This window comes from Podarcis pityusensis (assembly GCF_964106645.2).
Source record: "Podarcis pityusensis genome assembly, chromosome: 8".
NCBI classification, from domain to species: Eukaryota; Metazoa; Chordata; class Lepidosauria; order Squamata; family Lacertidae; genus Podarcis; species Podarcis pityusensis.
The window spans coordinates 46,008,586-46,034,209 of NC_138033.1; the positions used below are offsets into that span (position 1 = coordinate 46,008,586).

The 25,624-nt window shown below is 42.2% G+C and overlaps 2 protein-coding genes across 2 annotated transcripts in view; one reads left to right on the forward strand and one right to left on the reverse strand.

Moving 5' to 3' along the window:
* Positions 1-1,496: 1,496 nt before the first annotated feature.
* CMTM3 (CKLF like MARVEL transmembrane domain containing 3) lies at positions 1,497-16,948 on the forward strand. The gene is made up of 5 exons (XM_081018468.1): positions 1,497-1,854; positions 9,112-9,267; positions 12,347-12,442; positions 13,661-13,781; positions 14,154-16,948. Exons 1-5 carry the CDS (start codon positions 1,732-1,734, stop codon positions 14,180-14,182), a joined length of 525 nt encoding a protein of 174 aa, XP_080874594.1. The 5' UTR covers positions 1,497-1,731; the 3' UTR covers positions 14,183-16,948.
* Positions 16,949-17,604: 656 nt separating this feature from the next.
* Positions 17,605-25,624, reverse strand: part of CMTM4 (CKLF like MARVEL transmembrane domain containing 4) — a 37,057-nt gene continuing 29,037 nt past the window's right edge. The window contains exon 4 of the mRNA XM_081018467.1: positions 17,605-25,231. Within this exon, the coding sequence (XP_080874593.1) occupies positions 25,058-25,231 (174 nt within the window). The 3' untranslated portion in view covers positions 17,605-25,057. The remainder of the gene's footprint in view (positions 25,232-25,624) is intronic.

Here is a 25,624-nt window from a genome sequence, read left to right on the forward strand (position 1 = left end):
AAACCATTATTGCTGATCCTGGTTTGTTTTGCTCAACCATAGTTAAAACTCATCATAGTTCCTTCCTACTTTGGACAGAATGACAAACTGCTGTTAGCTTAAAGGGAAGTAAGGTAAATGTAAAGACAAATGGACTTATGATGTCATGGTTTCATGAATTACTGGAGCCTGCTTCTTCAGATGCATGATACCTGCCGTCATGCATCCAGTGGCGTCTATAAAAACTTACATCATTAGTGGTAGTAGTAGTCGGACCCTGCCCATCTGACTGGATTGCCCCAGCCACTCTGGGCAGCTTCCAGCATGCAGTGGTACCTCGGGTTACATATGCTTCAGGTTACATATGCTTCAGGTTACAGACTCCGCTAACCCAGAAATAGTACCTCGGGTTAAGAACTTTGCTTCAGGATGAGAACAGAAATTGTGCAGCGGCAGCACAGCAGCAGCAGGAGGCTCCATTAGCTAAAGTGGTGCTTCACATTAAGAACAGACTTCCAGAGTGAATTAAGTTCTTAACCCAAGGTACCCCTGTATATAAATACATTGCAAAACATTAAACCTTAAAAAGCTTCCCTATATACAGGGCTGCCTTCAGATGTCTCTGCCCTCCCTGCCCCCAAGAAACAATACTTTTGTCTTGTTGGAATTCAACCTCAATCCATTAGACGCCATCCATCCTCCAACCACTCACACAGGACATTCGCCGCCTTCACTGGATCTGCTTTAAATAAGAGGTAGAGCTGGGTCTCATCTGCATACCCAGCCCAAACTAAGTCTTCATGCCATTGTTATTTTTGCTGCCAACAGGGTGTGACTGGTGAGAATGGGCTGCTTGTGAGCATTCAGAGTCATCTATATCACATCCTCACCATATGGTAAAACACACTCTTAAAAACCACTTCAAGAGTCACTGATAATCCTGGGAAGTGTCATTTGTGTGGGGTGCTGGGAACCAGGAGTGTCAACTTAGCCCCCTTGACCATGGGTCCTGGGGCTGTGGGTGCCATGCAGTGTGCATGTCCCTGGCACCAAAATCTGTGGGTGCCCGGCCCCTTCATGGGGAATTTTGTGGGTGCCCGGGCACCCTGGGAGTTGGCAGCTATGCTGGGAACTGAAGCTCTGCAAAGCCTGTACCCTTTAAATCACAGCTTCAATGATTCTTTGCGGGAATTCAAGACTGTTAAAGTGGTACAAGCGAGTTTTAAATGTACCGTGTGGAGGTGACCGTGGCTGCTGGCCGCTGGGTGCTCTAAACAGGGACCAGGTGGATCTTCCATCTCTGATGCAGCAAGGCTCTTCGAATCCTTCGAAGCAAAACTGCAGCGGGGCGCCAGCTCCCCGAGGGTCACGTCCTGGGGTTTGCAACAGCCGCGCATGGACTCGCCTGAGGAAGTACTCCCTGTTTCCAGCAGCTGCACGAGTCGGGGGCGGGGGTCGCCTAACGTGGCGCCCGCCCGGCTCTTCGTCGGAAGGGGCGGGGCGCGCGAGAGGCGCGAGGTTGCCGCGCGGCAGCGGCTGCTCGGCAGCGTCCCCAGCTGTAGATTTGGCAACCGCTGAGGAAACTTTTTTTTTCTTCGGCTCGGCGTTTTCTGCCCCCCATTTCCGCAGAATCAGGATTTCCGTTTCCCTCCCTTTGAGAACGAGGGGGGAAAAAACACCGCAAACTCGGCGGGGCGCTCTGGTCTCTGCTCTTGGCTAGGCGACGCCTCGCTCGGATCCGCGCAGCCGAGCATGGAGCGAGCCGAAGCGGAGGATCCCGAGTCCGGCGGCGCGGTTCCGCCGGGGGCTCGCCTGCTCCTATCCTTCAAGGAGTTTCTGAGCTCCGGCAAAGGGAGGCTCCTGCTGGCCGAGGCGGTAAGATGGGGCGCGGAAGGGGGGGCGGGGGCGAATGCATTGCAAACTCGAGTCAAGGGCTGCGCGTGGGGAAGGGAGGCGGAGAAGACGAGGAAGTGCGGCGGCGGCGGAGAAACTGCAGGCTCTGCTCGCAATCTCTCCTGGCAAAAGGCTTCCACGCCGCGGGAAGTTTGCCAGGAGCAAAGGAGGGAAACGAGGTCGGGTTCCTTTGCCCTGAACGTGACCCTCTCCCACAGCAATCTCTCCTGTGCCCGTGGACTCAGAATCGAGCTCTGTCCAGGAGGCGCTTACTCGCAGGTAAACCGGGCGCGCTGGATCGCAGCCTGAGGCCCTTGGAAAACCAGGACTGGTTCCAGCAGGCGTCGTGTAGGATTCGCCTAGAAACGATTATTCCCCCCCCCCCCGCGCGCCTCGCAGGGACCCCGATGGTGGCCACCACGCCCACCCCGGAGGGGAGAGGGAGAGACAAGAGAAGGCACAGGCCCGGGCGACTTCTGTACTAGTAAAAACAAAGAAAGAGGCTTCCGGCACCCTGGAAGCTAAGCAGTTTATTACGGCGCAAACGCTTTTCTGGGCTAGAGTCCACTTTGGAAGCATGAAGTTGCGGATATGAATAGCACTCGTGGCGTTGGGGTTATAGAATAGTGACGTATGAGGGAAAGGAACTGTATAAAGTCAAACAGATAGCGAGGACGGGGGTTATTAACGGTGGCCTTTTCCAGGCTGGCTGTATGTTGCAACCGAAATCAGTTTGCATCCTGTCATATTCAAGTTGAGCAATTAAAGTGGATTTGGCGCTCTTGGGCAACGAATGTGCTTAGCACCCCCACACCCCCCACAGTCTCTTTAAGTTAAGGGGGAAATGCAGTGGAAACCGTGGGATAACATTTGGTTGACGTGAGGTCCTGGCAAACAAATCAGAATGAATGCTCTATACAAAGTTGGATAGGGCATGGACTGAGGCAGCCGCTTTGAGCAGTGGATTCCACACAGGTGTGGTGTCCCACCGCCCTGGAGAAGTGGGCAGAGGCAGAGAAGTGTAGCACAACCCTGTTAAGCAAGGCTTCAGTGGAGGTGGCAACAGGAGGGGCAGCGAAACAACAGGATGAGCCACCCCTGACATCCCGGCAAAGTTTGTGCAAAACAGATGAGGATTAATACTCAACAACCAGGCCTGGAAGAAAGCAGTGATGGTACACAATGTAGGCGATAACACAAATCCTATCGTGGGTAAGTTAATTAACTCACTGTAGCGTGATAAGGTATGACTATCTCATTTAAAACCACAAATGATAGCATTCAATCCCTTGATAAATTCAAATCCAGCCGTTTCATGTTGTAGTCTTCCACTGAAGTTCCTTTGTTTGAGAATAGCTGCATTAAGGTTATAAGACCTGGTTTAAAATAGCTTCCTTTGCTCAAGTCTCCCCTCATCTTGCCCTTAGAGCTTTTTCAGGGCTGCAGATTACCTGGATATTCATACCTGGTGATGCAACTTTTGAGAGGTATAATAATATAATAATAATTTATTATTTATACCCCACCCATCTGGCCGGGTTTCCCCAGCCACTCTGGGCGGCTTCCAACAAAAGATTAAAAATACATTAAAACATCAGTCATTAAAAACTTCCCTAAACAGGGCTGCCTTCAGATGTCTTCTAAACGTCAGATAGTTGTTTAATTCTTTGACATCTGATGGGAGGGCGTTCCACAGGGAGGGACTTTTCACACAAAAATTGAAAGGGGCAGAGTTTTGGAATGCTCTGTTGATTGTTCTAGTGCTGAGATCTCTTCTAGGGAGTCTCCTAAAAGCATCTCCATCTCTCTCTCTCTCTCTCTCTCTCTCTCTCTCTGTGAGTGGGTGGGAATATATGACATAACTTTTACAGAATGATGTGCCTTGTACAAAAAGTGGATACTAGATAGAAAAAATTATATCGCTGCCTCTCCCAAAATCTGGTGTTAAGTGAGTCATCCAATGAAACTAAATTGGCAGGAGATTCAGGGCGGACAAAGGAAAGGACTTCTTCACAAATTGCATAATGAAATTATGGGATTCACTGCCGCAAAATGTGGTGGGGATCAGCAATGCAGATAGCATCAGAAGGGGATTCAATAAATTCACAGAGCTCCATCAGCACCTGTTTAGTCACACTGGCTACCTGGGACCTCCTTGGTTCTCATGGGACTTGGTGGCGCTCTTGGGGGAGAGGGCTATTACCTTTGTGTCCAGCTTGTGGGCTTCCCAGAGGCATCTGGTTGGCTGCTGTCAGGTTGTTGGACTAGGCGAGCTGTGGCTCTTAAGGTTACCAGACGTCCCCGTTTCCTGGGGACAGTCCCTGGATTTACAAATCAGTCCCCATACAAAATCCATTGAAGTTGAAAAGTGTCCCCGGATTCATTGAAAAAAATCTGGTAACCTTGTCTTAAATTCTGATGCTTTTTCCAACCCCATGGTAGTGGTGAGGAGGCTCAGGGACCTCCAGGCCTCTCTGTATGGCCCTCAGAGCTCTCCCAGGCCACACCTCTCAGCATCCCTGCATCATGCTGTAAGTGTTCGTTGCCTGGGTGGAGTATATCCTTGACCTCTGCTAGTGCCTCTTATCTGGGTGGAAGATAGAGAGAGAGATGTGTAGAAACTGCCCTACTATATAAAGGTGAAGTATACATTTATTGCTCCACCTACTTTTGATTCTGGCTTTGCCTTCTACTGGCATGTGCCACCCCCCAGAATGTTGCTCAGAAGGGAATGCAGCCCTTGATCTGAAATAAGTTCCCCACCCCGTTATAAAGTTTCAGCATCCAAATCCCAAAGTCGGCTGCAGGGTGGTAGGGGGGAGATGATTGAGCCAATCTGATTCAGTTCTGGTGTGAAGCCTGGAGACACACAGAGCCTTTGTTTGTACCCTTTCCTCTTACCCCTTACAGGGTCACTCCATGAGCTGGGTGTATGTAAGAAGGCAGGCGTGTGGCTGTGATTAGTAATGCTGTGATTACTAAGACCCAGCATGGGTTTCTCAAAAATAAATCACTCCAGACCAATCTGATTTCTTTTTCTTTCTTTTTTCTTTTTTGATGGAATTACAAACTTGGTAGATCAGGTAAATGCTGTGGACATAGTGTATCTTGATTTCAGTAAGGCTTTTGACAAAGTTCCCCATGATATTCTCACGAGGAAACTGGTAAAATGTGGGTTGAACGAGGTAACTGTTGGGTGGATTTGTAGCTGGTTGAATGCCCGAACCCAAAGAGTACTAATTAATGGTTCCTTGTCATCCTGGAAAAAAAGCGACAAGTGGGGGGCCACAGGGTTCTGTCCTGGACCCATTGTTGTTCAATGTCTTTATAAATGACTTGGATGAAGGAATTGAAGGGATGCTCATCAAATTTGCAGATGACACCAAACTGAGAGGGGTAGCTAATGCCACAGAAGACAGAATCGGAATTCAAAATGACCTTAACAGATTGGAGAACTGGGTGCAAGCTAACAAAATGAATTTCAGTAGGGACAAATGTAAGGTTCCACAGTTAGGCAGGAAGAAACAGATGCACAAATACAGGATGGGGGACACCTGGCTTACTAGCAGTACATGTGAAAAGGATCTAGGGGTCTTGGTGGACCACAAGCTTAACATGAGTCAACAGTGTGATGCAGCAGCAAAAAAAGCTAATGCTATTCTAGGCTGCATCAACAGAAGTATAGTGTCCAGATCAAGGGAAGTAATAGTACCGCTCTATTCTGCCTTAGTCAGACCACACTTGGAATACTGTGTCCAATTCTGGGCCCCACAATTCAAGAAGGATATTGACATGCTGGGATGTGTGCAGAGGAGGGCAAACCAAGATGATCAAGGGTTTGGAAACTAAGCCTTATGCAGGCACTTGAAGGAGCTGGGTATGTTTGGCCTGGAGAAGAGGAGATATGATAGCCATCTTCAAATATCATAAGGGCTGTCACATGGAAGATGGTGCAAGTTTGTTTTCTCCTGCTCTGGAAGGTAGGACTTGAACCAATGGCTTCAAGTTACAAGGAAGGAGATTCCGACTAAACATTCAGAAAAAATTCTGACAGTAAGAGCTGTTCAGCAGTGGAACAGACTCCCACTAGAGGTGGTGTACTCTCCTTTCTTAGAGGTTTTTAAACAGAGGTTGGATGGCCATCTCTCATGGATGCTTTAGCTGAGATTCCTGCATTGCAGGGGGTTAGACCTTGGGATCCATTCCAACTCTAGGATTCTGTTATTCTCTTGATGTGGTTATTTCCCATTTTTTGTTTTCCCCTTCTTTGTCCTCCTCCTTTCTGCCCTCCCTTCTAATACAGACGTCACAAACAGTTGTTGACAATGACTAGCAATTTCTTGCGCAAGATTTGCTTTTTCTTCATTTGCTGTATTTTTCTCTAATAATTATTGTCTCTGCCAAAGTGGCTCACATCAAACAGAAAGAGGGAGGGGGAGACAGGCCCAGCCATTCAGTTTACAAACAAGAAAGACAAGGTACGCAAGGAAAAAGGGAGTGGAGGGAAGAGGTAGAGGCAGGGGGTCAATTTAAGGCCAGAATGTTTGATGTATCATTGGAGAGAGCAGTACAAGGCACTGTGAAACATTAATAATGTCCGGTTCCTTTTATAAGTTGCATGAATAACTGCGTAGATCCTCACCTACCTGCACCATGCCATGTGGCAACATGGAGGGGTTACTAGATGTGAATTTACCTGTGGATTGTGTTGCTTAGTGATCATGGTATCACAATGGGATATTATCTTTTGCATTTGTGCATTACCTCTTGAATCACACTGCAACTTTGTTTGGTTTGAATTTAAAAAAGAACAAACCTTTAATACATGGGGAAGCAAAGGAAGGTCAGAAAACAGGGGTGAGCTACAAGTTTGGGCCACGTTGATCATCCCTTGCTGCTGTTCTTGCTTGAACAGCAATTGGTAGCTTGTTTCTTTGGCTGATGGACAGAGCCAGAGTGTGCTTTCCCTTGGCTTCTGCAGCCCAGAACAGCAGGCAGATGGAGCTGGACGTTCTTTCAGGCAGAGACGGAGGAAATGATCTCCTTGCAGCTGTTCCTTCTTTGACCAATGGATGATGCCTGGCTGGCCTCCCCCATGCCATGATGTGATTCCTGGGAGGCAGGCTTCCAGTGGCCCTAAGAGAATCTACTGCAGAGTGTGCTTCCCATCTGCTCTCAAGTCCCAGAGCAATCAAAAAATCCCTACTACCTGAGTTGCCCACCTTGCCATCACCATGCCATTTGGAACTCTAGAAAGGAAGGTCTGTGTGCATATGAGAGAGTGTGTATAACACAAGGAATATAGCTTCAAATATAGGCCAGGTTTAACGAAGCAGCGATATAAACACCCCCTCCCCCCGGCATCCTGTGTTCATCACAATCAGCGCTGCATCCATTCTGCAACCATTTGGCTTCTGCCATTCCCTAATGGTGAAAGTAATGTAATTAATTACATAATCAGTTTTAGTGGAATGGAAATGTCAAAAATGTTGAAGAAACAAGTGTCATTTACATATTTTTTTAAAAAATATAGCTAATACCACTCGCATTTGCCTATGTGGTTTTTGTTCCTATAAGACAAATCATTTCCAGATTCTAAAGAAAGCATGTTGTGTTACTGTTTCTGAAAACAGTGTGACTCTTGTTTCCTCAGAGTAAGCATTTGCTGCTTTGCATTGCTTGCTTGAAGTGGTTTAACAAATCTTTAAAAAGGAGGAAGTGCTGTCTGCTTCCTCTACAGAGATTCCTTGGAACAACTGAGCAGAATAAAATTAAGATGCATTTGTTTGCTTCCTGCTGTCTCTCCTGCAGTGTTTACTCAGAAAAAAAGTTCCCCTGTGTTCAGGGGGCCTTGCTCCCTAGTAAGTGAGTTTAGGATTGCAGCCTTAATCTTGCTTTGCCATAAAAATGACATTGTTTGGAGGTTTGTGCTCCTGATGATGCTTTAGTTTGCCATATGTGGACTTTAGAATTGGAATCTACTGATCAATCTCTGGCTGATTTCCAGGTAGACCAGGCAAGAGTTTCAGATTTCCGGGTTTCTTTTAGCAATACTAACTTCCCACCTCTACATTAGGCTGATGAAACTAAAGCAGTTTGGAAAGGGGGAAGCAAGGAATGGATGTTTGCATGAAAGGGCTGAACTCCATTCTGAGACTCAAAACCAGTTCTTTTGCTGAGTATCAGAGGTGCCAAGTTTGTTAATACAACATGTCTTTTGAATCTTTGGCTCTGATTGGTGGATATTAGAGTTCTAATAAAGAAGGCAGGTCTTGTAAGCCTGAAATGGGCCCAGCCCTGTTCTAAAATACAACTTAGAAGTGCAAGAGAAGCCCCAAATAGTGCATTAGTGGTGGATTTCTACTGGACTGTCTGCACATCATTCCACTTTGTTGGTTGTTCTCCAATATGACTGTGTTATTCCCATTTGGAAGGGTACTCTTGCACTGTAGCACAATGAAAGCAGGACACACAAAAACCAAACAGAGCATTTGTGGTATGAAAAGTGACAGGATTTCAACAGGAAAATATGGAACATGCAGTGCCGGATTTACATATAAACTACACAAGCTATACCTTAGGGTCCCACTCTCTTGGGTGCCCTAAAAATATTTAAATGAAAACAGCAACAGTGTTTTGGATTTGATATCCCGCTTTATCACTACCCGAAGGAGTCTCAAAGTGGCTAACATTCTCCTTTCCCTTCCTCCCCCACAACAAACTCTCTGTGAGGTGAGTGGGGCTGAGAGACTTCAGAGAAGCGTGACTAGCCCAAGGTCACCCAGCAGCTGCATGTGGAGGAGCGGAGACGCGAACCCGGTTCCCCAGATTACAAATCTACTGCTCTTAACCACTACACCACACTGGCTCTCTTTTGTGTTGTGTAGGTTCCTATTTGTATGTGCAAATGGCTTCAGATACCTATTAGGTCTATAAATTACCATATAAGCATATATTAAACATAAAAAACAGCGACAATTTGTTGGTGACAAATGTCAGCTGGACATATAAAGGGCCCCATTACCTTCAGTAGCTTAGGGCCTCATCAAACCTAAATCTGGCCCTGGGGATATGTCCCTATCTGCAGGCACAAATGGTATTGAAGGTGGGATTGTATATAGCTGCCCCAATAATATAATGAGCATGAATTGCAATGAATGCGGAACAATAAGGGACACCTGGAGGAACCCACATGCTCTGAGCTCCAGGTGACCAATAATGTTCTCCTTTGTGTTGCAGGTGCTGTCGTTCATCATCTTCATCTGTTATATTGCCTCCTCTGCTGGGTCTTTCCTGATTGTACCACTATTAACTCTTCTGGCGGCCCTGTGTTTTTTCTTTGCCTATTCCTTAAAGCTTAATGAGAGGTTCAAAGCAGTCTATTGGCTTTTGGCGGTAAGCGTATGGACAAATGTGATCAATCTGAGTCGAGTCAATGAAATGGCGGTTGGGGGGTGGCGGGTTGCCAGTCACTGTCTAGACTGGGCAGTAGGGAATCTGTGGTCCTCCGGGCATTGCTGTCTGGAACTGAGGGCAATTGGGAGACTAACAGCTTCAGGAGAGTCACAGGTGACCATCCCTGCATAGCCTTGGAGTGAATATCCAAGGTTGGCAAGGAAGATGTGAAGGTGAAAGAATGATGTGAAATGAAGTGAAAGAATGATGGGTAGCTGGGAATTTTGGAGAGCCTGCAGTGCTGATGGGCATAACCTCCTAGTATCATGACTGCTTTAGCGCCCAGCTACCACAGGCAAAAATCTGCCCCTGTTGTCTCCCAGGATGACTTGTAGTGCCAAGCTGAAAGATTAATTTTGTGCATAGCAGTCACTGTGTACCATATGAGATCTCTGAGGTGCACATCACTGTGTCTTAAACTGTTCAGCTGCAACATCATTTGTCAGTTTTGTTACTGTGTCTGGATGAAATCTAATTTTCGTTATTGCCATCATCGTCAGTTATCACAACTACAAGTGGAACGTGCAAAATGTTGCCGTGTGGAATGCTCCTTGTTCACAGTTCCAACCAGCTGCCCTCCATTCCATTTGCCCTGTGACCACTACCATGCTCAGTCCTCACCGAGTGGTTTGGGGGGTGGGCTGGTTGCTGCCCACTTAGGGGGTTTTCCATTAATATTTTCCGTATATCCAGTGCTTTTTTCTTTAAAAAAAGTTTAGGGGTACTCTCATTTTCCTACTCATATTGAAATACTGCCCCTCAATGAGACCAAACTTAGATTCACAAAATGTTTAGGGGTATGCGTTCCCCTGAGTCCCCCCCAGAAAAAATATATATCTGCAAACCTTGGGATTCCCCCCCAACACACTGGAACTTCCCTGTTGTCTTTCAGAGGTTTCATTCTGATGGCAAATCTGTTGTCACTTACCATCAGAGCTTATTTTTAGATGGAGTGAGTATTCATAGAACATAGTGGCTGTGCAACTGAACCTCTGCAAATAACTCACTAGGTAGCCTTAGACAAACCACTCTTCCCAGACCTTAGTTATCAGAGATCTTTGGGGAAGTCTCTCTTAGTGGTCCCCTCGGCTCAAACACATGGCTTGCACCCACCAGGAGCCATGTGTACAATATGGTGGGCCCCAATTCTTTGGAACCCCCTCTCAGCCAAGTTTAGGCATCCCAACCCCGTCCCTGCTTAACTTCAGGTGCTTGACAAAGACTTTCTGATTTTAGCAGGCATTTAAAGATATTTTTATGTTTCTAGGGTGAATTTTAATTGTTCTCATTCTTTGTATGGAAAGAAGATTTCCATAAAGATTTTATGTACACTTAGAAATTCTAAATATATAAATACCTTAAATAAATATTAAATAAATTAAAATTGTCTTCCTCCTGACTTAGCCTATCAATAGTTACTGGCTGCTCCTGAAACTGACCACTAGGTGCTGCTCTGGCTCCAAACAAATTCCCTATTTAGCAGTTGCCATGTTTGAAAAATGCAAAGCTGCACTCCAGCTTAGTTTCTCAATGACAGCATATTATTTCCCATCAGCCTCTTGATGTTTCTTCCTGAGAAGCTGCCGTGAGAGATATATGCAGCAGAGCTAGGCATTTGCTGTAGAAACCCAATGAGGACTTGCCCCTAAACATTGCCCCATTTTATAAAATACTTAATAGGATGCTCTCCAAACAATTGTAAAAGGGAGAATTAACAATAAAACATTCTCCTGAGAAAAATAGCACAAATGTTTTGCGGGGAAAGTTCTCTGCTAAATTTCAGTGGATTTCAAGGTAATGAAGCAAAACCATATGTGTTGTGTCAAAAGAACGCACTCAAGTATGCTACTGTGCTTCATTTTTTGTTTCAAAAAGCATCGAGCAGCTTTTCTTTTCCTTTTAACCCAATGAATTGTCTCAAACGAGCACAAATCAAGTGGCACAAATCAAGAATAGACATTGTCACCTGCACAGCAGTAACAGTGGCATAGAAAGATGATACTGTAGGTCTGCTTTTGTGGAAATTCTGCAACTGCACTGTGGGGGTGAGGTCTGAGTAACATTAGGTCTATGAACAGCAACTGTGGACAGTTCTCAGCATGGTGCATAATAGCAACCACTTTCTGATCTCCAAAGGATTTCAGATTCTTGAAGGATTTGCATCTTACCATGGCCAACTAGTTCTCTCATCTGTTCTGTGTACTAGAGCTTGGTACAGAAGATCTCCATATATATTGCTTCTCAGAGAGGCTGCAATGAAATACCCTTCAGCCCAGTGTAGTAAGAGAGATTCACCTGGAAGCTTCTTTGTGACCAGCCAGTGGGCATGTTTCTGTGTTGTTCAGTTCATCTGGGCCCCACTGAACAGGCCTAAGGGTCTTTGTTTCATTGGCACATCTCCATATGGAGCCTCTAATAGTTGCATATGATTAGAGCTGGATCAGGGCCAGTTGGTTTGATTAAACGCATGTCCTGCTCAAGAACTTGCTAAAGGCAAGAGAACATATTGGTCCAGCGTATTTTGCTGCCCAGCACACTTTGCAGCTGGTCAGGTTCTAGACTAAATTCTACACTACTCAACACTGGGTTCCAACAGTGGAGCCATTGCTCTGCTTCTTGTTCTTCCCAAATAAAACACCCCAGCTTAGGTGAAGGAGCCCATGCAACAGGTGTAGCTGAGAACACCCCAGCAAGTGTGCAAAGGAGTGGCACTTCTGCGGTTCCCAGGAGAATCCAGAATTAGTAGGGTATCACAGTTGAGGAGCATGTGCATCTGAATCTGGCTGAGACATCCAGCGCAAAACCTAAATAAACCTCATATGCAGTTGGGTGCAGAAGCTTGATTGCATCCTGTTAATAACTTGGTAGAGCCCCCAGTGTTGAGCTAAAAGTGATTTGGGGCTGTCAATTGACTATCTGGTTTTCAGCAATTAAGGGGATATGTGTTGTGCATAACCTTGCCACCCATCCAGCTTAAAACTTCGTCCCTAACTTGATTTCAAAACTCTTTGTCTTGCAGGACTTTTTATGTGGCATCATTGCTGCTATTATATATTTTGCCATCTCGATTGCTGCAGTCTCAAAATATTCTGACACAGCATCCAAGGCAGCAGGAGTAAGTTGATGTTTCAGGCTGGTTCATACCTGGGAGTTAATGATAAGGGGATAAATTCTACCTACCTACCTGATACTGATAGGTGTTTTGCATCCATTCCATGCAACTAAGATTAAACAAAACGAAGGAAGATCTGTTGAATGGTATTGAGATACTCATGCAAAGGAACAGCTATGGCCATCTTAATATAGAAAGAAGAGCTGTGGTATTTAATCTATTAAAAACTTCTGATCACCTCACTAATCTTCCTGCCATCTCCCCCACATTAACCCCCTAGAGCTTCCCCTGCCTACTAAGCTTAATGTTCACCTTCCCAACCCCATTTCTAGAGCCCCTTTTCTCCTCTATTCTGCAGCCTCACCCATTTTCACCTTCACCCCCTTATCTAGGCTTCCCTTGCCCCTCCTTTACACAAGCCTCTTGCATCCAAACAAGCGCCATGATAACCTCCTGCATCTTCATCCTGTCACACAATGCAGCTATTAAGCACCCTTTTCACCCTCCGCCCATTTAATGAAGCTCCGTGGCCAGTGCTGTTGTGCAGCCTGCCTTCACAGTTGCTCCCCTACAACAACCTGACTTCATGCAAATGCAGAATTGCGGTGCAACACAACAAATCTTCCAGTGGGGGTATGTGATTATATTATTATGCTTTATTATATCAAGAGGTGTTTTGCAATACACCCACACCCATATCTGTGTGCGCGCGCATGCTTCAGAACTACAGTTTTTACAAGAGCTGAATTCAACTAATGTTTATTTCTGATATGACTGGATATGTTTTCCTTACACACTTCCACCCTAAGAAAAAGACCACTTTGCAGAATTTATTCTAAATATATTTTATTTCATTTTTGCAAACCTGCCCCCCATACCCTGGAATGTCCCTCCAATTTCTTTGCCTGTGATTCGGGTGGAGGGTTTTGAAAGGTCACTTCCACACAGCTCTAGTCTTCACTCAGATGTAAACTTTGTGTTTTAATTGTTAATATTTCTTTACGTTTGATAACTGTCATGCTCAGAGTAGATTCACTGAAATTGTGACCCTTTAAGTACCTCCTTATGAGGACTAGAAATGCTTGAAATTCCCTAAAATAGGGACACACACAGCAGCTGATGCCAGCAGCGAAATGTTTTCAATAAGCTGTTCCTGCACAATTTTTTTCCTTTCATTTGTGCTTTCAAAAACTGTGCTTTTCAAAACCTTTTGCTCTTCAGGTGCTTGGATTCATCGCCACAGTTGTCTATTGCGTTTATGTCTACCTAACCTTTAATGACCTGATGACATATCTCAAGCAAGGAGATTCTTCAGATGCCCCTGAGCCACGTAAATCAGAAGGTAGGTACAAACCAGCTTTGCATTGCCATCAGCCACAGATCCAAGCTCATTTGTGGGCTATATTTGCAATAGATGTAGATCTGCAATAGATGGGAGCAAGCCTTCTCTCCAGTATTGCTATCCTCTGTTTAGAAGCTAATTTTTTAAAAAAACAACCTTCAGCTTCTGTATTTAGAATAAATGATCTGGCTGTGTTGTGCATCACACATTTCAAATGCCAATTTTTAAAAAAGTTATAGGAATGATGGGGTATTACAAAAGATACCAAGGCATGGAAGGATGGTTTGTTGGCAAAGCATTTATATTGTGCACATATAAAATAGGGCCCACCCCAACCTTGACATTTTTATTGACAACGTCTCTCTCTTTCAGATGATGACTCGGATTCAGATTCCGACTGAAGCAACAGTGCCTTGAGAAGATTGCAGAGCCAAAAGGGGAGGACAATGGGCACACTCTTCTTTTAGCAATTGTAACCTTTTTATGAACTTTTATTTCCATTGTACAGATCATCACCAAAGCCACTGCTGAGGATATGCTAGTCTCATGAAAGACTTCCTCAGAAAAACTGCTGCTGTTTGAGCCTGGATATGTTTTTCTCTGTCTTTTCTCATTCAGCACTACAATGTACTATTCAGTAAATTTTCTTAACCTTTTTTTTAAAACAGACTATAATCAGGGTTGCGTACATTGATGATTGCATCAGACAAGCATGAAACCTGTTCAGTACTGGACACAAAACTCTAAACCAGTCTGAACTTCAGCACTCTCTTAAAAAATCAATTCCTTAGATTGAGATTTTAAGCTAGAGAGAAAAAAGAAATATGAGAAATGGATTGTGTGTGTGTGTGTGCGTGTGTGTGTGTGCTGGAGACCTCTTTATTACTATTAATATCTATTAATATGTATTAATAGATGCAGGAAAAAGGCTATGAAGAAGACATATTCCAACATTATTGATGCTTTACATTACATGCAGATGCATGGAAGCATCCCATTGTTTTTGTTTAGGAAAAGCAGCATTAGAAGAATGACTAAGAGAAATAGGGATACTTAGTTTTGTCTTACCCACAATTTCTGAACACCATATGCCTTGTCTAGACATAGAGATGCAAGGTTCCAAAGAATCAGCTTGTGTTTTAGTTTTTTAGCAAGGGTTGTAGAAAATAGCTGGAGAAGGGAACTTATCATACTACATATAAGCAGGTGAGAAAGTGGATAAGTGTCCCAACTTTCACCACATTATAGTCCCCCTTCCATCGCTTTTTGTCTTTTGAAGACCAGCTTCAAAGCTCTTGCACAATTAGTATGCAAGATGTAAGTACATACAGTGGTACCTCAGGTTAAGTACTTAATTCATTCTGGAGGTCCATTCTTAACCTGAAACTATTCTTAACCTGAAGCACCACTTTAGCTAAAAGGGCCTCCTGCTGCCGCCGCGCTGCCGGAGCACAATTTCTGTTCTCATCCTGAAGCAAAGTTCTTAACCCAAGATACTATTTCTGGGTTAGCGGAGTCTGTAACCTGAAGCGTATGTAACCTGAAGCATATGTAACCCGAGGTACCACTGTATTTGATTCATGGCAGTAGGCTTCAGGGGTGCCCTGTTTTGCTGAGTTGGGTGGCATGTGCTTGGGTTTCCTATAAAGCCTTTGTTTGGATATTTTTTTTAAAGTCAGGCTGTAGGTCAGTGGTAGAGCACATGTTTACTCTCTATTAAAAGGATTACAGTGGAGTCAAAAAGACCTCCTGCCTGGGTACCAAACTATCTAACTAAAGGTTTTCAAAAACACAAGTAACATCAGCAAAGCAGCCCACCCCACCCTGCCGCTTTTGCTTAATGTTTTCAGAGCATGCTCATTGTGGGAATCTAACATTTTCCTCCTATGTTATACTCCTACTGCATCAGGGCAGACTTTGCAGGATTAGATAAAACCCATGGCAGCTTCATGTACCTTCATGATATATCTGGCTTAACAAATAAGATAGGCAAGGATAAGTAATGGTGATTTATTTTCAAGCAATGAATTGTTTTAGAGAAAGCAGGCAAGGATGCTCAGTATCTGTTATTCTTCCACTGTATGGGACTTTAAGCAATAACAGCAAATGAGATCTTGGCAGTGACAATCTAAAGGTGCATCAACTTTGTCCTTGAGATGATGCACAAGAAAAGTTTAAATTTCTATTGGGGGCAATTACTATGCTTTTATGAAAATATGATAATCTTAACAAAGCTGAACTGATATGAACAGGCCTACACTGTTTGAACCAAAGAAACAGTAGGGAAACCTGATTAGGATGCAGTTTTCCTCTAAATCATGCATCCCCAACCTGCAGCCCTCCAGATGATCCCTAGCTAACAGGACCAGTGATCAGGGATGATGGGAATTGTAGTCCAAAACATCTGGATGGCCGAAGGTTGGGGATGCCTGCTCTAAATCAACTGTTATTCAGTTTACAGAAGTGCATTTGAGGAGGTGGAAAAGAGAATTGGAATCTGCCTTTAATGTGGTAGCTTAAATAATTTACCAAAAAAACCCTAAAAGCAATAGTGATCCTAAAGAACAGTAATACAAGCTGAACAGCACTTGTGGGGCAAAATCAACTGGGTACATCCAAGTGAGAAAGAAGTCACAAATACCTGCATTGTTTTTAAAGTGAGCTGCATCAGTAGCCCATCCTTAAACTGTGAGTTATGACTATACGTTGCAAGCCTGTATTTCTTTTTCCACTTTTTCGTCAACTAAAAGGTTAATCTGTTTTGTATTTCCTTCAACAATGTATTTCTACGCAGTATTTACCACATATGATAAGCCACAATATATTGATAGAGTAGTTTTGTAGATACATTAAGACTGGGGGGTGGGTGTCCTTATTTCAGTGACTTTTGCTAGCAATGCACTAGAGGTACTTTTTTCAGGCTTAAAAATGACAAAAATACTTCCCTCTTGAAGGCTGGCTCCTTCACAGGGTAACTAAGTGTCCTGTCTTAGTCTAGCGCATGGGCTTGGAAGTCTTGAAATGGGCATTTTATATTTGTCTTTTTTTACAGACACTTGAATGTGATATATGTTTTTAATGTGTCTTCACTTGACTTTTTAACACTGCATGTCAAAGCTGGCACAGAATTTATGAACCATGCTGGAATAAACTTCATTGATATTAAATGTGTAGCCTTACTTCTGATGTATTTTTAAATCTTCCAGGCAGCTCTTGCAGGGTATTCAATAGGGTACAGAAATACGTTGGCATCTTGGGACATTAGCATCTGGAAGTGAGCAGGACTGACCCTTGATTTTTTAAAGGCTCCTTTTCCAAAGCAGATATTTCAGGAGCCGGCTATAATTCTTTCTCTTCCCCCCTTATGGTCTTCGGGAGGCATTTAACCCATTACATTTATGTAAATAAAGCCACATGACTGTGTGCAAAAGGTTTATTAGATTACATTTATTGAGTTTATATCCTGTCCCCTCCACCACAAGGAAATTTGAAAGCTCAGCATGCCCACAAAGTATCCATGGGGTCATGAATAGCCACCGGAGGTGGGGTGTTCTGTGTTCATCTCCCAGCCTCTGTCACCATTGCAACTTTGTTTGTGACACTGTTGCAGATTTGAAGAGCTGCACTTATGCTCCTCGTGGGTTTTGTACAGTCCCTTGGACTTCATTGATACTTACGCAAAAAATGAATCAATGGCCATTGCTTTTAGTCAATTTTGCCTGAATGGTAAAAGTTCTCAGCATCATTAAACTATTCAACAACTCACTTGGAGGTGGATTAAAGTGATATGTCATTTGAGGAATAAGACAAAGGATGGCACAAGTTGCTCCTATCCATTTATTAAACAAATCCTTTACGATGATTTCATACAAGATTAGGATTCAGAAAACCTATGGTTTTCTCTACATACAAAAATACAGATTTTTAAAAAACACTATGAAAACAGACATGTACCATGAGATTATTTTTTGTAGAGCTCAGTATCTTGGTGTATCAAAAAGAACAGAGGAAATATTAGCATTGATCAAAACAAGGCAGCCACATTAAACTGTAAATTACCAATAAAAAGTCATGCCAATATACAAAGCAAAACTTACAGAAGTACACCGCTTAAGAATAAATTTTAAAACGGACAAGATCAAGCAGCGCTTTAGTGATTGCATTCAGTATCACAAGAAAAGTAAAAAATCATTACTACAATCCATCTTGAAATTTATAAAATGTATACTAATATTGCAAATTAAAAGGAAGTGCATGGCATACAGCTATCACTTGTCTCCATAATGATTTCAGGACCAGTTGAACTAAATTTTGGAAAGGTTTCACAGCACATACAGGATTCTGCACATATGGAACCAAAGGGGGTCTGTGCACAGGAAAGCTTCCTGCATACCCAAGTTAAATATTTTTTGCTGCTAAACCAGGAAGGCAGAAGTCGTCATCTGAATGCAGAGCAAAGTAATATAATTATGGTGCAAATCTCTTTTGTTAGTGTAAAGGTGCTGTGATTTGCAGTGAAAGCATCTAAGGAAACTGACTGATCTACATGTCAGAATAAAACATTGAAGGCCTAGGTAGGATGAAAGCCACTTTCTTCTGAAGTCTACAGCAAAGCCTGTAGTGACTGCAACAAGATGGCAACTGGAGCAACTTTCTAACCTCTGTTCTTAAGCACATTTACTGTAAGTTAAGTCCCAAGCATTTCAATTATTATTGTTTGTTCAGAGTGTGCTTGGTATTGTACTCTAGGCACATGACTAACCACAGTTATTTGGAAGTAAGAACATTTAAATCCTTGGGACTTGCTTCCAAGAGTGTTTAGTGTGCTGTATACCAAGCAATGGGTTCTCTTAACTCTCTTCTGTACTTAGCTGGAATGTCTGAGTTATTTCACAGTACCCAATAAATCAAGAGAATTAAGGGCAGCTGCATGCTACCAAAAAGAAAACTGGATCCATTCTACCTAATTCAGGAATTGACCGATTCAACTCCTGAGTTAACCAAAAGATTCTTCTGCAACCATTTGAGAAGCCCACAATTTGCATTAAATTAAACATTTATAAGCAAAAAGTTAATAGCAACTTTCTGATTTTAAAACAAAGAGTATTTCACATACTAGATAACTTAATATATGAAAGCAAACTAAAATTTTGAGTTCCAAAAGACAGGCTTCTATGGTCACAAATCTCATACTGAACAAGAAATATCACAAAATGCAACAATGTTTTTGGTCACCAGAGTTTTGGTTTGTGACACAGCATCAGTCAATGGTAGGGGAACTGAGACACAGATTGCCATTACTTGGGGTTTGAATTTGCATGTCTAGCTCAAGTTTACTGGATTTCATAGGCAGTCCCTTAAAAAGCAAGATGTGTGGAAATGCAACCTTACTACATATTTGAAACTGCTTTAGAAGGAGGGAAAATGACCAGTTCACCCACTAGTGCTACTTTCAATGTCCTGCCTTGGGTTGGCACATAAACTGTGTATCACTCCTTTACTGCCAATTTCAAATTGGTTCCACCACTAACCAATTTTACTTTCTACGTAGATTAATTGGGGTCTTCAAAGCGCCTATACTTCCTTAAAAAAAACTTTATTTTGGACATGACAGCACAATTGGAGCATACCTTTCAAGTCCAACTGGAAAGCAGAGTACTTAAGTGCATATTCCAAAAAGAAGCCTTGTTATTTCATTAAGGCTGGTATTTAACAGAAGCTTACAGAAACTACAATTTATTAGCCATTCATGGTTACAAAAATAGTGTTTGTGTGTAGGATCTTAATTTGACTGAGCACGCACACACACACGCACACAAAGGCACCCTAGGTGAGACTGTCTTATTCGTCAACAGATATGAAAAGGCATAACAAGTGTCAACGTCTCTAATCCAAACTGGGATGATACTATGAATAATAAATATACAGCTTACCTTTTCAATATTGGTATATCAGTTACTTAAACTTCAATATATACAAATAGATTCCATCCGCAATAATGCAGATGCGAAATTTGTCCACAGAAGACAACTTAAGTGCATCAATTATTCCAGGGTGTCTAGGTGAATAGGAGCTATCCAAGAGTCACTAAATCTGATAACAAATATATGCATTCTCCCCCTGCAAACTTTCACCAAAAGGTGCACTAACGGCAGTGCAGGAGTGCCCTAGGTGTTCATAACATGCAACAAGGGAAATACCAATACACATTCAAGTCTGAAACACTGGACAAATGAAGAAAGTATTGAAAGGCAACAATGAAAACTAAGATGTTGTAGTGTCTACTGGCCCTGGAAGTGTCAGGCTCCATCTAGTTTTACTGAAATGTGTAGACAAATAAGTCCTCAGACGGCAATAGAAAGTGTCTGTGGCACACAAAAGTGATTAGCCTCCCCATAACAGACAATTCAAGCTATAAACATGTGTACTCAAAAGTGTCTCACTGAGTTAAATGGAGCTTACGCCCATGTCCGTAGGTATATGATTGCAGCCTAAGCCACATTAAACATGGCTTGTTGGCAGAGCTCATGACTCCTGTCTTACCAAAAGGCCCACTTCAAGAATTGAGAGATTTCATATTACATCTTTGCAAGTGAAGGACATTTTAAAAAGTTACAATCTAAGTCTTTTGCTTCAGAACAGCCTTGCACTCTTGAACAGGACAACTCCAGAGTAAAAGATCGGTGGAATGTATAGAAAAAAGGAATCAGATATTTCCTTCAAACCATCTATTTCTGTGCCTCTCAAGACATTTGAATTGAACTGCAACAGCAGTGTACTGTATTTTACAAAATCATCTGCAGCTGTTTTTTAAAAAGTAGATCCCACCCTTTTGCTTTTCACCTAGAGGATATTAGCACAGCTGTAGGGACCAGCCCTAACTATAGAAGTTTAAACTCCAAAAATATCTACATGTTGCCTTGGGTACTTACGTCTTCATAATTAACTACAAAACAAAGGCTGACAGCAAGCTTTAAAACAGATTGACTAACTTTCCAAGAAAATCATAGGGAAGAAATTAACTCAATATTGAAATCACAAAGTCCTATAATATAAATATAAGAATCAAGGCTACTGTACAAACTATGCATAAAAAAACCTGCTTTTGCCAAGTTTAAAATGATGCATACTTAAAATGGGTAAAAGCAGGGGCGAGGGGAGAGAAACGACTGATGTGGTCCAAAAGGCGTGCGAAAGAGTTATTCAGATACTATCAACTACTAAAAGGAATTCAGCCACCCTTCCAGGACAGATTAAGGCAGGCACTATCCCAGATGAGTGATTAACATACACATAAACCAGGTTCCAAATAATATCACACTTTATAAAGTGGATTATTTTGTTTTGGACACAGGTTCAGTTATGCTTTTGAAACAACATAATAGGGAGTGAACCATTCCTACTAGGGCAAATGAATCCATCTTGGAAGGAACACAAAATCTGATTCTCTATTGAATCTACAGAGAGCTAATCAAGGTATACATGGTTAATCTCTTACATCAGTGGATACTCCCAGCACCATAAAGATCACAACATTTAGCTGGACAGGTGAGCACATATGCATAATGGAGTGAAAAATACAATAAATTGCTGTACTAGAATATACATACATATGACAGTCACTCAGACACTGTCGCTTGCTGCATTTTATTACTTAAAATCTTAAGTTGTGGTGATACTGAATTTAGTCATACTCATAGTATACCCACTGAAATCAATGTACTTAAATCCATTTATTTCAACAGGTCTGCTATCAATATGACTTCGCTGGATAGCATACATAGGCTATGAAAAGGACACTAGATCTCTAAGGCAATATCAAGTATCCCTGTTCTCTACCACAACTTTAAATCCTGTAAACATTCAATCAAGAGTCATCTTTGTATAGATCATACTCACACTCCCAAACAGAACTGCGACTCACATGGCATTAAGAAACTTGCTTTCAACTTAAGCTAAACTTGGCTGGAAATGAAAACAAGCAAACAAATCTCATAGTGCACAAGGCTTGTGCAGCTGAATCAGTTTGCCCTTAAGCAAGCACTTTCAGAATAATGCAACAAGTTGAATAATGTTTGCAAACTTGAAAGAAAATGTCCAGTTTTTATCTGCAAGTTCTTCAGATATCATTGTCATCTCGTTTTCCTATCTCTCTATATATTTGTACTGGTCTGATGTCACACTGTGATGGCAGTCCAAGTCGCTAAGGTGTGCAAGAGGCACATGGGCTGAGCAGTGACTTGGATGTCAGCCCTTGCAGAATTTCATCTCAGAGTCTGAATGGATCACCTTAGGAAGAGGATGTGAGTTGGGAAGATGCTGCTATGACCTGCCAAGGGGAAGCTCTTTTCTCTGGCACTAACAGAGGCTTTGTCTGGCAGTTGAGAAAGACAGAGAAAACTGGGGAGGGGGCACGCTGAGGTGAAAAATTAAGCAGGCAGGGGGAGAGGTTGTGATCCTGGAAAGGAAAACCGAGGGACAGAGAGGGGGGGGTTAGTGAGCTGAGCAAGCAGGGGAGTACTGCCTAGTTTTAACTTATGTACTCTGGACAAAAAACTAGAGAGCTCTCATCACTGCCAATGGGATCTTAATGTCAGACTCCCTCACTAGCAGGTCATATTACAAATTGCTCTTGAAACTCCACTCAGTTTCAAAAACCGTTTGTCAAGCAGCTTGATGATTTGCTATTCAAGCAGTGCAAGGTCAAAGGACTTGAAAATATGGATCTATGTGCATAATTATTGGGATCACTGCTTCTGCGTCTAATACTCCCCTCTCTTCCCCCCAAAATCAAATAAAATCCTAAAAAGAAAGCCTCGTCATAGTATCAGGGACACTGCAGGGGAAATTCAGAACAAAAATGTTCTTAAATGTGTGTCCAAGCAGTCTGTGCTTCAGGAATGCCTGCATTTCATTGGAGCATATTGTCAAAGCATACCATAAAATATACAATCTTTTTATATTAAATATGTACCATCACACCAAACCTATCCCTTTCAAATTACAAATGTGTCTCCAATCTAAAAATGTATAGCTATTCTTTGGTCCCAAAAAATACCACTAGAACAAAAAAATGGTTTTCTGGTAGCTTGAGTTCTTTTTCTTATTTTTAACAAATTGGGCAGAAATCAGAATATACCCTTGTTATTTGAGGAAATCAGCCATGGAAATAAGCAGAGTACTCTTGCATTACACAACTTTAAATAAAGTTCCCATTCAAAAAGTAGAAGTTTATATGCTTTCAAAAGGTTCTGGGATTATTACTAAAATATAGCTCTGCACATGACTAATAAGTCAAGTGACTGGCATATCTTATACTGTTTCTGCTGACAACAGGACCTATGCAGAGGACTGGATTTCCCTCCAGCCACTCCAGGGACAGCCCACAATTTTCAGGCTTAACTCCACCGCCTCAGGGAGTTCAAAATAGCTTTTTTGAAAAATGGAAGTCAATGCATTCTTAGGATACTGAATCTCACCCCAGCAGCTGGTGTTGAGATCCTACACAGCCTTGGACAGTCCCAATTTTTACTTTTATTTTTACTAATTTTTACTTTTATTTTAACATTTATTTCAAGTGTTAGGAAAAATAAAGGATCTTAAAGGCTTAAATATGCTTTTAGGATCCAGAAGATTAGAGGGCTCACCAATATCATGCAACATGGTCAACATATATAAAAATGGGGACTCTCACGCTCTACAATCAGTGACATTCAACAGACATTCACAATTCTGCTTCCTAGCTTTCAAGGTGCATACACAACTGTCCCAGGAATAAGTGTACCTCCACTGATAACTGTTCATCATCATAATGGAAACATATTGAGAAGAATTACTGATATTATATACTCATTTTGTGGCTGACCTAAACAACAGATGCAAGAAGCATGAAGCAAGAAGCTAAAGAGAGATTCTAATGACTGGTTCCAAATCCCCTACCCACAGAGTACATTACTTTCCCCATGAAACACTGCTGGGAAGATTGAGGGGAAACCGGAATTATATAGAATGGTATGTAAACTAAATGAACCACATAAATGCTACTCGGCAAAATAAGTCTTCATCTGTGGACAATTATTCAAACATTTTGTAGATCTGCTCTCATGCCTAAAAAATCCTTACTATTCAGATAACTTTAGCAAAATTCATAAAAAGATTCTAATTCAGAAAATAATGCAGAGCAATCTGGGTAATCAAAATTTGAAGTCAGACACACACTCTCAGGGTATGTAATTACAGTGGTATATCTATTGATGAACATTTCGGTTTTCGAACGCCGTAAATGCTTCGGTTTTCAAACACGCCTTGGAAGTCAAATATGCCACGCGGCTTCTGCTGAGTGCAAGATCCTGAGGCCTAGCTGTCAGCTACTGAGTTTTTGGTTTTCAAACGTTTCAGAACTCGAACGGTCTTCCGGAATGGATTACGTTCGAAAACCGAGGTACCACTGTATATAGTTTTAGGAATATTGCAGTATGGATATGAACTCAACACAAAACAACCCTGACCACAATCGGTTTTCCTATGGTTGAATGTAAGAGGAACAGAGAGGCTCAATACCAACTTCACATTATTCCCTTGTAAAGTGGAAAAGGAAATCAATGTGTAGTGTTTTGAGGTGTTACATCCCAGTTCATACCTGGTTGTGGTCACAAATGGAGTGGGCTTTGTGTTTTCTGTTTAGCAGAAAGCTTATTTTCCACCAGTCAATCCTCGAACTGGCGTGAATGGCTGTTATAGATACACAGTGGAACTGTAGGAGTGTGAGAACTAAAGTTAATTAGGGAATCTAGTTAAGGGAACATACACAGTGGCTGTGTAACTCAATACCTGATTTATGTTATTGCTATCTCTTTCCCTGATGCACTATGTCTACGGTTGGAAACTCCATTTTCAAAAGAACAATCTTTTGCCAGTTCTGACTATCATATTTCTACTGGATGGTGGGAATGTAGACTGAATACCAATCTTCTCTCTGACTCTGCTAACTCAAAGTACTGTGCACCAAGACAATTCTTCACTCTAATGTATCCTTCTCTTCATTTACCACATTTATGGACAAGTATCTTCATTTGAAAAGTTCCGCAATTATGGCCTTCATGCCAATAATTTCTCAAGTCCTCTCTCTCTTTCTCTCTTTGTACATGCAAATGCTCACGGCCACCACATGCTCCTCCTTTTCCTATAAAAGTGAACATTTATTTTTTTTAAAAAAAAAAAAAGTCTGCAGGCTTTTATTTTACTTCTTCTGGGAAATCCCATTTTGCATGAGATTTTCACCCATCCAGACGCTGAATCTCTGGGCGATGATCCACTTCTCTGGATTCTGTCCGAGCGCGCATATAATCACTGGTCTGCCTTGTGTTTTGTTGTCGGCTGTTAATTCTCCAATTTTTAACAGCTAAAAATAAATTCACAGCATAAACTGCAGTTGCCAGAAAACCAAATATCTAAACAAAAAAGAAAAAAGAAAAAGAATGACATTTTATTGAAGTGATTAAGAATTTAGTAGTTTTATACAGAAATATTGCAGCCGATTGTTGGCTTTTCTGTGTGTTGATCTTATACCTTCAATTATAATTACATAGCGTACATTTATCCTTCATGCTACTTCAAAGTTCTTTAAAAACAAGCCAGACATATTAAGTCTCTTCATTTTGTTGATTAGGTAATTAACTGCTTGCCTTTTTGGAACTGTCTATCCTGCTGGTACCTTTAATAAAGGGAGATCCATTGATAAGACAATAAGGCACAGCACCTGAAAATTACTAATAGGACTTCTCTAGAGACCTAAGTTAAGGAATCCATATACCCCAACTGCTTCCACTTATAACAACAGGACA